At 35.6% G+C, this 16,967-nt stretch overlaps 1 protein-coding gene across 1 annotated transcript; it reads left to right on the top strand.

The window, feature by feature from the left end:
* The first annotated feature begins 211 nt into the window (after positions 1-211).
* LOC139875267 (uncharacterized) lies at positions 212-976 on the top strand. Its single transcript, XM_071862610.1, has 2 exons — positions 212-482; positions 588-976. Exons 1-2 carry the CDS (start codon positions 212-214, stop codon positions 974-976), a joined length of 660 nt encoding a protein of 219 aa, XP_071718711.1.
* Positions 977-16,967: the final 15,991 nt, after the last annotated feature.

Raw genomic sequence — 16,967 nt, 5'->3', positions numbered from 1 at the left:
CTCGGGGGAGGTTGTGATTCCGGGAGAGAAAAACACATCCGATCATAACCCTCTAATATGGGGAAAGATGATTCTTTTTTGGGGACCAAAACCTTTACGGTTCTTCAATGGGTGGTTTGATTTTCCTAACTTCATTGATTTGTGCAAGAATTTTTGACTATCTTATGAAGTTAATGGCTTCTCTGCTTATGTGATTTTTACTAAATGTAAAATGCTAAAGATTGATTTGAAGTTATGGAGTGATGCTAATGTTGTGAAAAATAAATTCGAGTTAGCTTCTTTGAAAAGCTCGATTTATGATTTGAAAAAGGTGCAAGAGGCTAGAAACTTACATACATGTGAAGCTTCAAAGTTAGTTGAGCTCAAACACAAAAGGAAAATTCTTCAAAGACAAGAAGATAGAAAGCGTATGCTCCAAAGTCGAGTTAATTGGTTACGCTTTGGGGATAAAAACTCTAAATTTTTTTCACAATTTAGCTCGTGTAAGAAATAATACTTCGATCATTGCGGGTTTACAAATTGAAGATCAATGGGTTGAAGATCCGGATGTTATTAAAAATCATGTTTTGGGGTTGTTTAAAATGCAGCCCAACCTCACGACTTTGCTGCATCTGTTGACGAGTGGGCTGTTGTGGGCCTTACAGCCTTAACAGTCCAGGGCCAAGTTGACATTGTATGTCCTTTTTCAGAAGATGAAGTGTGGTCGGTGATAAAAGGTTTCGATGGGAGTAAAACTCCCGGGCCCTACGGTTTTTCTTTAAAGTTTTTCAAAAAGGCTTGGGGATTTCTTAAAGATGATGTAGTTTATATGATGCAAGAATTTCATGACAATGCTTCTTTTCCTTCCGGGTTTAACTCCTCATTCATTGTTCTCATCCCAAATTTCAATTGTCCCAAGAAGATAGAACATATGAGGCCTATTAGTTTAATCAAAGCTCATACAAAATTGTTGCAAAATCTATTGCAAATAGATTAAAAAATGTGATCGATCAAGTCGTGAGCATAAATCAAAATGGTTTTGTTCCCGCAAGATTATTATTTGATGGAGTAATGCTTATGAATGAGATATGGCATTTTGCAAAGAAAAGAAGAAAGAGTGTGGTCTTTTGTCACGACCCTACTTTTTTCGTTATCTTTTACCGTTTGTAGTTAACGTCTGTTAATTGTTATTCGTGCCACATCATTTTATGACTTATATTATTATTTTAGTAATAATATATTCTTTATTATGTATTATATGAATATTTGTATTCATATTTAAAATTAAACGTTTCTACGTGTCGTGGATTTCTATCCGGCGAATTTTTTTGGTTTTCAAACCAACGGTTAGACTTTTGAGATTTTTGAATCCAAATTATTTTTATTATGATATTTTTATATCATATGAATATATATAGTATTTAAATATTTTATTTTTCGCGTGTGCGTTATTCCTCCAAAGATTTAATCGCGTAACGGTATTTTCGCGTTTCGGGCTTCGTTCGGGCATTCGGGCCACAGGAAATTATCCATAAGACCAAAGTGGGCCATGAGGGGCCCACCTTTTGCTAAAATCGGCCGAACCTAGGCCTTGTTACCCTCCCATTTTTCATTTTGGTTATACTACATAATTTTGAAATCATTTCACACACTACTTCATTTTATTTTTCCCTAACCTAAAAATCCTCTCCTCCTCCCCTTTCTTGGCTGTCGCCTACATCCCCAACATCACCATCATTCACCAAAAATTCAAGCTTGATTCATAGGGCTTTCAACATAATTGTAACATCCCGTTTTTCCCGTACGTGACTAAAGGTACATATTTAACCATTTGTACGTTATGATTCGGAAGCTTATGCTTAATTGTATAGATAAACGTATATATATAATTTATTGTGTGCTAGTTAACATGTGCGTATATAAGTGTACAAATGAGCTTGTGTAGTGTTAGGTCTCGTGAGACTTAGATGTGAGGCTTAGACGTGTATTGGGAACGAGAATGAAGGAATTAGTTGTGGAAACCTTGGAAATTTGACTAACTAGTCGAAGTGGCCATACCCAGGCGTATGTCGCGCCGCGACAAACGGGTCCGCGCCGCGACCCATCAAGCGTTTCCAGATCAGAACAGGACTTAAGCATGGTGAATTTTACTTTGATTCGTCGCGCCGCGACGTTTAGTGCCGCGCCGCGGCAGGCCTGCTGGCCAGGTCCCGGTTTTAGGTTAAATTAAGAGATTTTGAGGGGCAAAATGGTAAATAGACGTATAGATCAGATGGGTGCATTAAATCTGGTCCACTAGTTCATTTATTTCATTTTCCTTTTTCATTTTCTTTCAATTTCTCTCCCAAAACTCTAACACCCATTTGGATTAAAGTGAGATTGAGAGAGGAAGGATTTAGGGTTGATCTTTGGAGCAAGTATTAAAGTTGTTCCTTGTGACTCTAGCTACGTGGTGATAGTCTCGGTAAGTTCTAACTCTAAGTTTCGAGTTTTAATTGATTATGGCTAGGGTTTTGGTTAATAGAAGCTTGTATGACCCATTTGGGAGTAAAATGGGTGAATTTGGGTTAGGTTGTTGTAATGAAACCCTAATGGCCATAATCTAGGGTTTTGGCCTTATAATTGTGAGTTGAAAGTGTTAATGATATTAAAAGCATTAAACATTTGTTAAAATTAAAAGAGATGTCATTTGGGTTATGTTTGACTAGTTTGGATGTGAAAGTGTCAAAATGGGTCAAGAATGTACTAGTTGACCTAGTTTGGGTAAAATGGGTGTAAATTACCCTAGGTGGATGTCAATTGAGGCTAGTAGACTTTAATGCACTAATGTTGGTAACTAAAGTCGAGTCTTGGCCATTAAGAGGGCGGTTGTGATGTAGTTGGGTCATTTAATGCGAATTGAGTCATTAAATGCCCAAGTAATTGTAATGTGGTTAATTCCACTAGTTTATGTATTGAATTGGTACTTAATGTATTAGGTACTTGGCTTTGAGTTTGGAAGCGAATATTCATCATCCTTGTGTCAAGGTGAGTGGAATAATTATGCGTGAACGTATATAATGTATTTATTTGTGTGGTATGAATGTGGAAGTGTCGCGGTGTTCAAGACACCACATTTTAGGTAACGAGTAGTATTGTCGCGGTGCTTAAGACACTACTCATTGTGTAATTGACTTGTGGAATTGTCGCGGTGTTTAAGACACCACAATGTCATGAGAGTGGAAGTGTCGCGGTGATCAAGACACCACTCATTGTATTGAATGAAGTGTGGATTCGTCGCGGTGTTTAAGACGCCACATTGTGTAAGGGTGAGTTAGTCGCGGTGTTTAAGACATCACCCGGGGGACTAGTGATTACGCGGTGTATAAGTAACACTACTGGATGTTATGAACTCCAACAGACCTTCATGTACCGTTCTCTTGTATACTTGGTTAACCATGGTTGTGCGAATTGTACTTAGCATATTATATTGTGAACTATATGCTAATACTATTGCTAGCTTGATGTGGAACGTGGATAGTAGTTTATGCATGATGAATTTCATGTTGGTTGAGTTGCTAGCTTGTATGTGGTATTGTGTAAGTGTATGCAAGTAAGTAGGTTATATATGATCATGTATAATTATTGCATTCACTAAGCGTTAGCTTACCCCTCTCGTTGTTTATCTTTTTAGTTGCAGGTGAGGATAAAGGGAAGGGGATTGTCGGACACTAGATGTCCTTGATGATGTGCTTGTAGGAGCTTTTGGAAGTTGACCACCTTTTGGGTAGTTTAGTCCCAAACTATGCTCGTTGGGTCGTTTGGTTTATAAACTATCATTGTATTCGGTCAAACTTATATTTACTTAACTAATGGCCTTTGTGCCCTTTTGTAAACATTGGTAATGGTTGTATGGTTTAATGGAACTTGTGATTTGGTCTACATATTTAATTGGCGCGTAAATGAGTATTATAAAAAAAAAATTTATCGTACGGAGTACGGGTTGGGTTGTTTCAAGTGGTATCAGAGCATGGTCTAAGGGATTTAGGCGACTTGAGATAGGTGCCTAGACTTAGACTTTTATGTGTATGTGCTTTTAGGCGGGACTTGTACGACTTCGGGTCGAATCGGGAATGGTAGTGCGTAGGTTTATATGAACTAACCATGCACTCATTGTTTTGTGTTGTAGTTGGAATCATCAAGCGAGATAGACGTTGTACTAGCAAGTTAATGCGACGTGCTCGTGTAGCAATGACTAGCTACCCTTGCTACGGGTGCAAATCGTGTCAAACGAGCGATGTATGACGATTGTTGAGCGAGATGGGGTGGTATGGTATATATGTGTCATGTCTTTGGTTTCGTTGTTTAATCTTTCCTGTTTTATAGAATGAAGATGAGAAACGGACACGACACCGATAATGGGGGCACGAGCGAGGACCCCGAGTTCACGGCCAAGGTTGAGGCCATCTTTCAACGCCAAAGGGCGGATTTTCTTGTTGATATTAAGAAGATGTTTCTAGACACTATTGAAGAACAAGTCGTCGATATGGTTAAGGAACAAATTAAAATTGTTCTTCAAGAAGAGAATGTGGGGAGGCGAGACTTTTTCTTTAAGAACTTCAAGGATGCTCAACCTCCTACCTTTGATGGTGAACGGGACCCACTTAAGAGTGCCCGGTTTATCTCCAATATGGAGGGGGCTTTTCGTACATGTGAGTGCCCTAACGATAAAAAGACAAGGTATGGTTGTAGCATGCTAAGAGGTGATGCCAAGCTATGGTGGGATGCAAAGATTCAAGTCTATGGCGAAGAACAATGCATGGACTTTTCTTGGGATGAGTTTAAGGTGGAATTTTTCGAAGAATACCGAACTTCGGCTGATCTCACTAGGCTAAAGGACGAGTTACGTTCCTTGAGGCAAGGGTCGATGGACTTGAACACTCTCAAATCCGTGTTTTTGTCTAAAACTCAATTTTGCCCGGAGTATGTCGGGAACGACAAGATGTTAAAGGAAGATTTTTATCGGATCTTGAATGATAGTTATCAAGAGAAGATAAGTGTGAATGTGGTGAAAAGCTTTGACGAATTGTTTAACATGGCCAAGGGTTTCGAGGCGCTTGTGATGAGGAAGAATAGCCTTACCTTGGGCAAGAAAAAATTTGAAGCTACTAGTCAATCTAATTTTTCTAGCAAGAAGTTTAAGAAAGGCTCCGAGAGTGTGGGGAGTGTGAAGAAAGGTGCTTCGGGGGATTTCCCCTATTCTTGTCATAATTGTGGGCGAAGGGGACATATGGCCCGTGATTGCACCAAACCATCTTCTACTACAAAATTCACTTGTTACAATTGTGGGAAGGAAGGACACAAGAAGACCGAGTGTCCCGAGTTGGTTAATGATCATGTCAAGCGGTTAGAGAAGGCGGCGGGTATGGGCCGGGGTTGAAATTATTTGATGACTAATGATGAAGCTAAACAATCGAACGAAGTTGTCTCAGGTACTTTCTTGGTTAACTCTAAACCGGCCAAGATATTATTTGATAGCGGTGCTAATTTGTCTTTTGTGTCGCCTCGATTTGTATCTAAGTTAAATAAACCGCTAGTTAAGTTGAGCCGTCCGGTTGAAGTCGAAATAGCGGATGGCAAGACGGCGCTAGTGGTTGATGTTTGTAAGAATTGTGATGTTGTGTTTGGTACCGAAACGTTTAAAATTGACCTCATTCCGATGACTTTGGGTGAGTTCGATATTGTTGTTGGTATGGATTGGCTCGATCGTTATAGAGCCGATATTGCATGCCATGATAAGTTCATTCGTGTTAGGACCCCAAGTGGGGGAGAGTTGATTATTCATGGCGATAGACGGAGAAGACTCGTACCATTGTGCACTTATGCAAGGGCACGACGTTTTCGCAAGAGCGGTGCCTTGTTTTATCTTGCTCACGTAGTTGATACTCGTGATGAGCCACCACCTATTCGTAAGATTCCGGTGGTTAACGAATTTGAAGATGTCTTTCCGGATGAATTACCGGGTGTTCCGGAGGAAAGACAAGTCGAATTTCGCATCGAGTTGGTTCCGGGAGCTACTCCCATTGCTAAAACCCCTTATCGTTTAGCGCCGATGGAGATGCAAGAATTGCTTAATCAAACCCAAGAGTTGCTTGAGAAGGGTTTCATTCGACCAAGCTCCTCGCCGTGGGGTGCTCCGGTTTTGTTTGTGAAAAAGAAAGATGGAAGCATGCGAATGTGCATTGACTATAGGGAGTTGAATAAAGTGACGATCAAGAATCGTTATCCATTACCTCAGATCGACGATTTATTTGATCAACTCCAAGGTGCCACGTATTTTTCTAAGATCGATTTACGGTCCGGCTATCATCAAGTGCGGGTCCGTGAGGAAGACATCGAGAAAACGGCCTTTCGGACGCGTTACGGGCATTATGAGTTTGTGGTTATGCCTTTTGGTCTCACGAATGCACCGGCGGCATACATGGATCTAATGAACCGAGTGTGCCAACCTATGTTGGACAAGTCGGTAATCGTGTTCATTGACGACATACTCGTTTATTCCAAGAGTATGAAGGAACATGAACACCATCTACGTGAAGTGTTGAAGACGTTGCGAAGGGAGAAATTGTATGCTAAGTTCTCCAAATGTGAATTTTGGCTAAGGGAAGTTCAATTCCTTGGTCATATTGTGAATCAAGAAGGTATTATGGTAGACCCGGGGAAGATCGAAACGGTGAAAAGTTGGAGTCGAGCGACTACGCCTACGGAAATCCGAAGTTTTCTCGGATTGGCCGGTTATTATCGTCGGTTTATTCAAGACTTTTCTAAGATTGCTTCTCCTTTGACGAAGTTGACGAGGAAAAATGTTAAATTTAATTGGGAAAAAGAACAAGAAGTCGCCTTTCAATTGTTGAAAGATAAGTTATGTCAAGCTCCGGTGTTGGTGTTACCGGAAGGGATTGAAGACATGGTGGTTTATTGTGATGCTTCGTTGAATGGGCTCGGGTGTGTTCTGATGCAAAGAGGTAAAGTCATCGCTTATGCCTCTCGACAATTAAAAGAACACGAAACGAGATACCCGACTCATGATCTTGAGATGGCGGCGGTAGTGCACGCGTTGAAAATTTGGCGCCATTACTTGTATGGTGTCAAGTGTACGATATATTCGGATCACAAAAATTTGAAACATCTTTTCACTCAACGGGATTTGAATTATCGTCAACGTAGATGGATGGACGTGGTGAAAGATTATGATTGCGTGATACTTTATCATCCGGGTAAGGCGAACGTTGTTGCGGACGCCTTGAGTCGAAAGAGTACACATCCGGCGATAAAGGTGGGATCGTTACGTTTGATTATCACTAATGACTTTCTTGAAAAGATGGGTGAAGATCAAATAGAGGCTTATGTTCACAATAAGCACACGGAACGAATCGTTGGCCAATCGGAGTTCATTACAATGGGCTCGCGTGGCTTGTTGTCCTTTCAAGGAAGGGTATGGGTACCTAAGATGGGGGATTACCGGCGAGTGCTACTTGATGAAGCACATAAGTCCAAATATTCCATTCATCCGGGTGCAACGAAAATGTTTAATGATTTGAAGAAAGATTATTGGTGGCCCGACATGAAGCGTGACGTGGTTAAGTATGTTGAACAATGCGTCACATGTTTACAAGTCAAAGCCGAACACCAAAAGCCTTACGGTAAGTTACAACCATTGGAAGTCCCGAAATGGAAACGGGAGCACATTACCATGGACTTTATTACCAAGTTACCGAAGACGGCGCGAACCCAATACGATACGATTTGGGTGATTGTTGAAAGATTGACGAAGAGTGCCTTGTTTCTTCCCATTCGGGAAACGATATCATCGGAGACTTTAGCTAAGTTGTTTATAAAGGAGGTGATATCAAGACATGGGGTTCCGGTATCTATTGTTTCGGATCGAGATACTCGCTTTACATCTCGGTTTTGGAATAAGTTTCATGAAGATATGGGTACTCAATTAAAAATGAGCACGGCGTATCATCCTCAAACGGACGGTCAAACCGAGCGTACTAACTAAACGCTAGAGGATATGTTGAGGGCGTGTATTATTGATTTTGGTGGAAGTTGGGACGAGCACTTACCCTTGGTGGAATTCTCATACAATAATAGTTACCACGCTAGTATTGGGATGCCACCATACGAGATGCTCTATGGGTGTAGATGTCGAACTACCATTTGTTGGGGAGAAGTGGGTCAACGAGAAATCGGAAGTTCCGATTTGGTTTTGGAGACGAATAGTAAAATTGAAATGATTCGGGCTCGACTTAAAGCGGCGCAAGATAGACAAAAGTCTTATGCCGATAAAGGTAGAAGAACGATTGAGTTTCAAGAAAGTGATATGGTGATGCTTAAGGTTTCTCCATGGAAGGGTGTGATTCGGTTTAGAAAGCGAGGAAAGTTAGCTCCTCGGTTTATTGGTCCTTTCAAGGTATTGGCACGTGTTGGTGAGGTTGCTTATCGATTAGAGTTACCCGAAGAACTTGCGGGAATTCATAATACGTTCCATGTTTCCCATCTTCGAAAGTGTCTTGTGGATGACTCGACTTGGGTGCCATTGGATGAGATTACTTTGAATAACAAGTTAGAGTATGCGGAAGAACCGGTTGCAATCCTTGATGAAAAGGTTAAGATGTTGCGGAACAAGGAAGTTAGAACCTTCAAAGTGCAATGGCGACATCGAAAGGGTTCCGAGTTTACATGGGAATCCGAAGAGTTTGCTTTGGTTTATCTTCCGGCTTGTTATGCGGCTTGGATCGCGAGGACGCGCTCCGATCTAAGTGGGGGAGAGTTGTAACATCCCGTTTTTCCCTTACGTGACTAAAGGTACATATTTAACCATTTGTACGTTATGATTCGGAAGCTTATGCGTAATTGTATAGATAAACGTATATATATAATTTATTGTGTGCTAGTTAACATGTGCGTATATAAGTGTACAAATGAGCTTGTGTAGTGTTAGGTCTCGTGAGACTTAGATGTGAGGCTTAGACGTGTATTGGGAACGAGAATGAAGGAATTAGTTGTGGAAACCTTGGAAATTTGACTAACTAGTCGAAGTGGCCAGACCCAGGCATATGTCGTGCCGCGACAAACGGGTCCGCGCCGCGACCCATCAAGCGTTTCCAGATCAGAACAGGACTTAAGCATGGTGAATTTTACTTTGATTCGTCGCGCCGCGACGTTTAGTGCCGCGCCGCGGCAGGCCTGCTGGCCAGGTCCCGGTTTTAGGTTAAATTAAGAGATTTTGAGGGGCAAAATGGTAAATGGACGTATAAATCAGATGGGTGCATTAAATCTGGTCCACTAGTTCATTTATTTCATTTTCCTTTTTCATTTTCTTTCAATTTCTCTCCCAAAACTCTAACACCCATTTGGATTCAAAGTGAGATTGAGAGAGGAAGGATTTAGGGTTGATCTTTGGAGCAAGTATTAAAGTTGTTCCTTGTGACTCTAGCTACGTGGTGATAGTCTCGGTAAGTTCTAACTCTAAGTTTCGAGTTTTAATTGATTATGGCTAGGGTTTTGGTTAATAGAAGCTTGTATGACCCATTTGGGAGTAAAATGGGTGAATTTGGGTTAGGTTGTTGTAATGAAACCCTAATGGCCATAATCTAGGGTTTTGGCCTTGTAATTGTGAGTTGAAAGTGTTAATGATATTAAAAGCATTAAATATTTGTTAAAATTAAAAGAGATGTCATTTGGGTTATGTTTGACTAGTTTGGATGTGAAAGTGTCAAAATGGGTCAAGAATGTACTAGTTGACCTAGTTTGGGTAAAATGGGTGTAAATTACCCTTGGTGGATGTCAATTGAGGCTAGTAGACTTTAATGCACTAATGTTGGTAACTAAAGTCGAGTCTTGGCCATTAAGAGGGCGGTTGTGATGTAGTTGGGTCATTTAATGCGAATTGAGTCATTAAATGCCCAAGTAATTGTAATGTGGCTAATTCCACTAGTTTATGTATTGAATTGGTACTTAATGTATTAGGTACTTGGCTTTGAGTTTGGAAGCGAATATTCATCATCCTTGTGTCAAGGTGAGTGGAATAATTATGCGTGAACGTATATAATGTATTTATTTGTGTGGTATGAATGTGGAAGTGTCGCGGTGTTCAAGACACCACATTTTAGGTAACGAGTAGTATTGTCGCGGTGCTTAAGACACTACTCATTGTGTAATTGACTTGTGGAATTGTCGCGGTGTTTAAGACACCACAATGTCATGAGAGTGGAAGTGTCGCGGTGATCAAGACACCACTCAGTGTATTGAATGAAGTGTGGATTCGTCGCGGTGTTTAAGACGCCACATTGTGTAAGGGTGAGTTAGTCGCGGTGTTTAAGACATCACCCGGGGGACTAGTGATTACGCGGTGTATAAGTAACACTAGTGGATGTTATGAACTCCAACGGACCTTCATGTACCGTTCTCTTGTATACTTGGTTAACCATGGTTGTGCGAATTGTACTTAGCATATTATATTGTGAACTATATGCTAATACTATTGCTAGCTTGATGTGGAACGTGGATAGTAGTTTATGCATGATGAATTTCATGTTGGTTGAGTTGCTAGCTTGTATGTGGTATTGTGTAAGTGTATGCAAGTAAGTAGGTTATATATGATCATGTATAATTATTGCATTCACTAAGCGTTAGCTTACCCCTCTCGTTGTTTATCTTTTTAGTTGCAGGCGAGGATAAAGGGAAGGGGATTGTCGGACACTAGATGTCCTTGATGATGTGCTTGTAGGAGCTTTTGGAAGTTGACCATCTTTTGGGTAGTTTAGTCCCAAACCATGCTCGTTGGGTCGTTTGGTTTATAAACTATCATTGTATTCGGTCAAACTTATATTTACTTAACTAATGGCCTTTGTGCCCTTTTGTAAACATTGGTAATGGTTGTATGGTTTAATGGAACTTGTGATTTGGTCTACATATTTAATTGGCGCGTAAATGAGTATTATAAAAAAAAAAAAAAATTATCGTACGGAGTACGGGTTGGGTTGTTTCAATAATCGGATTCCTCATCTCGTTCTCTACACATCTACATCTCTCGATTTTTGATTTGGGTATAATCATGAACCTAAACTTTTCAATTTTTATTTGTTTTTAATGATTTTGATCTTATATTGTGCTATAGTACTTGTATGTTATTGGATTATTGTTAATATGCATAGAATTGCTCGATTACGTATGATTTCAGTTATATAATTTTTGGACAGTAGCTTGTTGATTAAAATCAGCAAACTTAACATGGATTTTTGATTAAATAAAGCATATAGATGATTTCCTGTCATCAATACAATAATTTTAGGCTTTGGATTCATGTTGTTTTGAGTTTCGGATCAAAAGTTATGCCCGCCCGATGTAGGGTTTTGATGAAATTAAAATGTAAAAACGTGTATGATCAGTTTTGGTCCTACTTGGTGACCTTTTTTGGAGTCTCTAGGGTGTACCATTGGGTTAGGATTGATGATTTGATGAACATTCATGTTCGGGTCATCGAAATCGAGCCACAGATCACCCGGAATGGCTAGAACAAGATTTAGAACGAATTAATGGTTTAGGTTGGTTCATGGCTGTTTTTCATGACTTATGAAATGATCTTAGGGTGTTATTGAGTGCACTAATGTGTCGGGTTGGTTGATTAGACTAAGATATATATAAAATTCGTCAAAAATCGACACCCGAGGCTCAAGTTATGACCCGGCGAACTTTTAATTAAACTTATGGTTATAAAATTGAACCTTAGGTTTATAAATAATGATTTACATCATAATTAAATTACTTATGATATAATATTAATTCTTTTGTAATTAAAACTTATGATATATATTTATTATATCATCTAATAATTACATTATGATTTAATTATTTTTATAATTAAACTTATGATTAATAATACTTTTATTATTAATGAAAATACTTATGATAAGTATTAAACTTATGTTATGAGATTATTATATCAAGACTTATAACAAAGATTAATTAATTATTTATTTATTTATTATAAGACTTAGCTATTATTTAATTATAATACAATTTAATTATTAAATACTTATGGTTTAATAATTATATTAAAATACTTATGATATGATTAATAATTCATTATTAATTAATAATACTTATGATATAATTAAAAATTCATTATTAATTAATAATACTTATGTTATGATTAATATTTAATTAATTAATTAAATACTTATGTTATATTAATTATATCATTTAAACTTATGTTAACTTTATAATTCAATTTAATTCAATTAAACTTATGATATTACATGATTATACAAATATGACTTTATATAACATTATAACTTATGTTATTAATATAATTTACACTTTAAATTGCAATGTTGACTAAGTTTGACCAAGGTTGACTTTTGAGTTGACTTTCGGTTGACTTTGACTTTCAGTTGACTTTTGTTGACGTTTCTAATTAAGGAAACTTTTCAAAAATATAAACTTTCCAAAAATAGAAACTTTCCAAGAATAGAAACTTTCCAAAAATAGAAACTTTTCAAAAATAGAAACTTTCTAAAAATAGAAAGTACGTGTTATACCCTGTCCCGATCATACCGAGTGCTATTCTATGCTTATTTGCAACAAGTACTATAACTATCATACTAAGACTTGACCTAAGTTAGTTATTTATATCGACCTGCTTTATTTATAGGTTGTCGTTGTGGTCATTCTTGATCACTTTATCTTTTGTTGTTCGCATTACTGTGTTGTTGCTTCATTTACATTAAGGTGAGTTATAGTCCCATATTTCTATTTTAAATCTTTTGAGATGAGAATACATGCATTTTATTTTTATATATTAGACATAAGTGGAAGTTGGTTTAAATTATTCATTGTGAGTGGAACAGAAATATTTCCTAATCTGGTAATTATAATCACTGGTTTCTACTGGAGAACGCGAATCCTATGGATATATCTATCGGGCCTGACAGCCCTCATTTCGTGCTATTCGCACTAGCAGTTATAGATGGAATGTATTAGTACTTCAAATTTTGGAAGATACACTTGTTCAGTGTATATTGTTATATTGGTTTTTGTTAAGGGTATGGAATTATTAAGTGATTACCATATGGCTCACGGGTTAATGGAATAATGTTTTATATGTTTTCAAGCATATAATTTTGTGGTCCAAAATGAGTCTTTATGTTTTCAAACATAAATTTTTATGGTTTAAATTAAATATTGTTTGCAATATTAAACCTATAATTCACTCAACATTTTTTGTTGACACTTTACTCGCATATTTTATTCTCAGGTTCATGATTGATTGCTTCTGCTGTGCTTAGAGAGTCTGCATTGTCTGTCGCAGATTTTGATTTAAACATTAAACATTGCATTCTACTTTTGGGTTTAATACTTTGTGGGCGTTTTGTTGACTTAGTTTTTGGTCAACTTTGGATATTTAAATATGATGGGTTTTTCTAAACTTACACATTTTGGTAGATTTTCTTTATAGGAAATCATTTTTAAATAAAGAATGCAATGTTATTTATTAAATTCATATAGAGTTACGATCAAGCTGTGGGACCAGGTGACGGAGCCGTTAAGGGTACTTGACGGGCCATCACATCTTTATAAAAATAGACATTGCAAAGGCGTATGATTGTGTTTCTCATGCCTTTTTATTGGATGTGTTACATCATATGGGGTTTGGTCCGAAATTCATTTCATGGATAAAAGCTTTCATTTCTAATGTCAAATTCTCGGTTCTACTTAATGGGTCTCCAACCAAAGAAGGGGTTATGAAAAGGGGGTTAAGACAAGGAGATCCTTTATCTCCTTTTTTATTTATTCTCGTGACCGAAGTGCTTAGTAAATTGCTTTTTAATGCGTTGAGTTGTGGAAGGCTTAAAGGGGTGTGTATAGATGAAACAAAAAGGTTTAATCATTCACAATATGCCAATGACACCATTCTTTTTGCTTTCCCCTCTATGGAAGAAATGTTATGCATTCGTCAAATTTTAGATCGTTTTTATGAATTGTCCGGCCTACAAATAAACTCTTCTAAAACGGTTGTGTATGGCATTAATTTTCTAAGTGACGAGTTGGCCATGTATACGGGTGTTTTTAATTTCAACTTAGGATCTATCTCATTTGATTATCTTGGGGTTCCAATTGGTGCAAGGGCGAATAGTTTAAGTACATGGAAGCCTATTATCCGAAAAGTCAAAAAGAAGTTATCGGGATGGAAAGGAAGATGTCTTTCGATTGGGGGTAGAGTAATCTTGGTGAATTCGGTGGTTTCTAGTCTACCTTCTCACTACATGTCTTTCCTTAAAGTTCCTAAAGGGATTTTGAGAAAGTTAGAGAGTTTAAGACGAAATTTTGTTTGGGGTGGTGATTCGCCCGTAAGAAAAATGTCTTTGGTAAAATGGAGTAAAGTTTGCCTTCCAAAAGAGTGTGTATAACAACCCATCCTAATCCATCTGGAATAATACATTACATTTGGTTACATCGCGAGGTACTTGACCTCTATATGATACATTTTACAAACATTGCATTCATTTTTAAAAGACAAACTTTCTTTACATCGAAAATTGACGGCAATGCATACCATTTCATAATATATCCAACTATAATTGACCTAGTAATAATCTTGATGAACTCAACGACTCGAATGCAACGTCTTTTGAAATATGTCATGAATGACTCCAAGTAATATCTTTAAAATGAGCAAATGCACAGCGGAAGATTTCTTTCATACCTGAGAATAAACATGCTTTCAGGTGTCAACCAAAAGGTTGGTGAGTTCATTAGTTTATCGTAATCAATCATTTCCAAAATTTTAATATACCACAAGATTTCATTTTCATAAATATCATTACACTCGCAAGTGTATAAAAATACATTCGTATGATGAACACCTGGTAACCGACATTAACATAATGCATATAGAATATCCCCCGCATACTCGCAAGTATGCCATTAATATTGGCAATCACAATCACCATTTAAATCAAAGTACTAAAGCATTCTAAATTCCAGAATGGGGTTTGTTAGGCCCATAGATCTATCTTTAGGATTCGCGTCAATTAGGAGCCATTTCCCTAATTCTTAGGTTACCAGACTTGAAGGGGCGATATTCGGTTTAATAATCCAACCATAGAATGTATTTTCAATTACTTGTGTATATTTCGTCAAGCATTTATAAAAACAGCGCATGTATTCTCAGTCCCAAAAATATATATTGCAAAAGCATTTAAAAAGGGAGCAAATTAAACTCACAATACTGTATTTTGTAGTAAAAATACATATGACGATATTGAACAATGTAGGGTTGGCCTCGGATTCACGAACCTATATCATTTGTATATATATTAAAACATATACTCGTAATCGAATAAATCTATTTATTATTAGTAATGTATTTGTTATATTAATAATTTATAAGTTTCATTATTTATTTATACATTTTCATTTTATATATATAGAGATATTAATATAGTTAAGTTTTGTGTTAAATATATATATATATATATATATATATATATATATATATATATATATATATATATATATATATATATATATATATATATATATATATATATATATATATATATATATATATATATATATATATATATATATATGTATATTATACGAATAGCTTTTGTTTTAGAATTTAATACTTATGATAACATTAATATTAGTAATAATAATAATGATATTATATAATAATGATAATGATAGTGATGATAATAATGTTAATAAAAATAATGATATTAATAATGTTAGTAATACTAAGCTTTATAACAATGGCAGCAATAATTATGATAATCGTAGTAATTCTTTTTAAATCATAATTCAATTAAAATTTTAATCATTTTCATAATAATGTTTATACTCGATTTTTATATTCATAAACTTCACAACATTATTAAAACTTTTATATTCATGGTCATAGTGATCATAATCTTTGTGTTTAGTTTCTAAACTAATGATTATAGTTTCTTATAATATTATTTCGTAATCAAACTCATAACTTTTACATGAATTCTTATAATCACTTCCTATAATCTCTATTATATCATCTTTTATTATATACTTACGTTATCAACGTGTTAAATCTTCTTTTAGTTATAATAATACTAGCAATACTATTACAATGATAATAATACTAATACTAATAATAATAATATTAGTAATGATAATACTAATAATTTTGGAATGATAATACTAGTAACAAAAATGATAATATCTTAAGTTATGTTAATAACAATAATACTTAATAATACTAACCTTTAGTAATACTTATAATACTTGTATCTATGATATTCATAATAATTATTACTATAATACTAATAATAATAATAATAATAATAATAATAATAATAATAATAATAATAATAATAATAATAATAATAATAATAATCATAATAATAATAATAATAATAATAATAATAATAATAATAATAATAATAATAATAATAATAATAATAATAATAATAATAATAATAATAATAATAATAATAATAATAATAATAATAGTGATAACAATAATAATCATAATAATCATAATAATAAAGGTAATAATAATGATAATATTAAATTATACCTTTGTAGCATTAAAAAGAAATAAATAATAATAATCATAGTGATAACAATAATAATCATAATAATCATAATAATAAAGATAATATTAAATTATACCTGTGTAGCATTAAAAAGAAATAAACTGCCCAAGACGAGACTCGAACCCGAGACCTCACTCCCACCCAAATCAACACCCTGCCACTCCTCCAACCATGCATTTCTGTTTTATAATTCCTCTCAAATATATATGTATTTAATTCGTTTTCTTTTTGCACTTCATCTTCTTCATCATCAAAATAAATCAATCAAAGAACCACCATAACAATAATAACGAATCTATAGTTTTATTTAAGACTCGTAAACAATTAGGTAACTATAAAAATGCATTCTTGATTCACAAAAAA

This window comes from Rutidosis leptorrhynchoides, chromosome 11 (genome assembly GCF_046630445.1).
Source record: "Rutidosis leptorrhynchoides isolate AG116_Rl617_1_P2 chromosome 11, CSIRO_AGI_Rlap_v1, whole genome shotgun sequence".
In the NCBI taxonomy this organism is placed as follows: domain Eukaryota; kingdom Viridiplantae; phylum Streptophyta; class Magnoliopsida; order Asterales; family Asteraceae; genus Rutidosis; species Rutidosis leptorrhynchoides.
The sequence above is the reverse complement of the archived record's forward strand: the minus strand, read 5'-3'. Positions and strand labels throughout refer to the sequence as shown.

Coding starts and splice junctions, on each gene's coding strand:
- LOC139875267 (XM_071862610.1), top strand. CDS start 212: ATGCTAAAGATTGATTTGAAGTTATGGAGTGATGCTAATGTTGTGAAA. Junction 483..587: donor TTTTTCACAATTTAGCTCGT/GTAAGAAATAAT, acceptor TTTAAAATGCAG/CCCAACCTCACGACTTTGCT.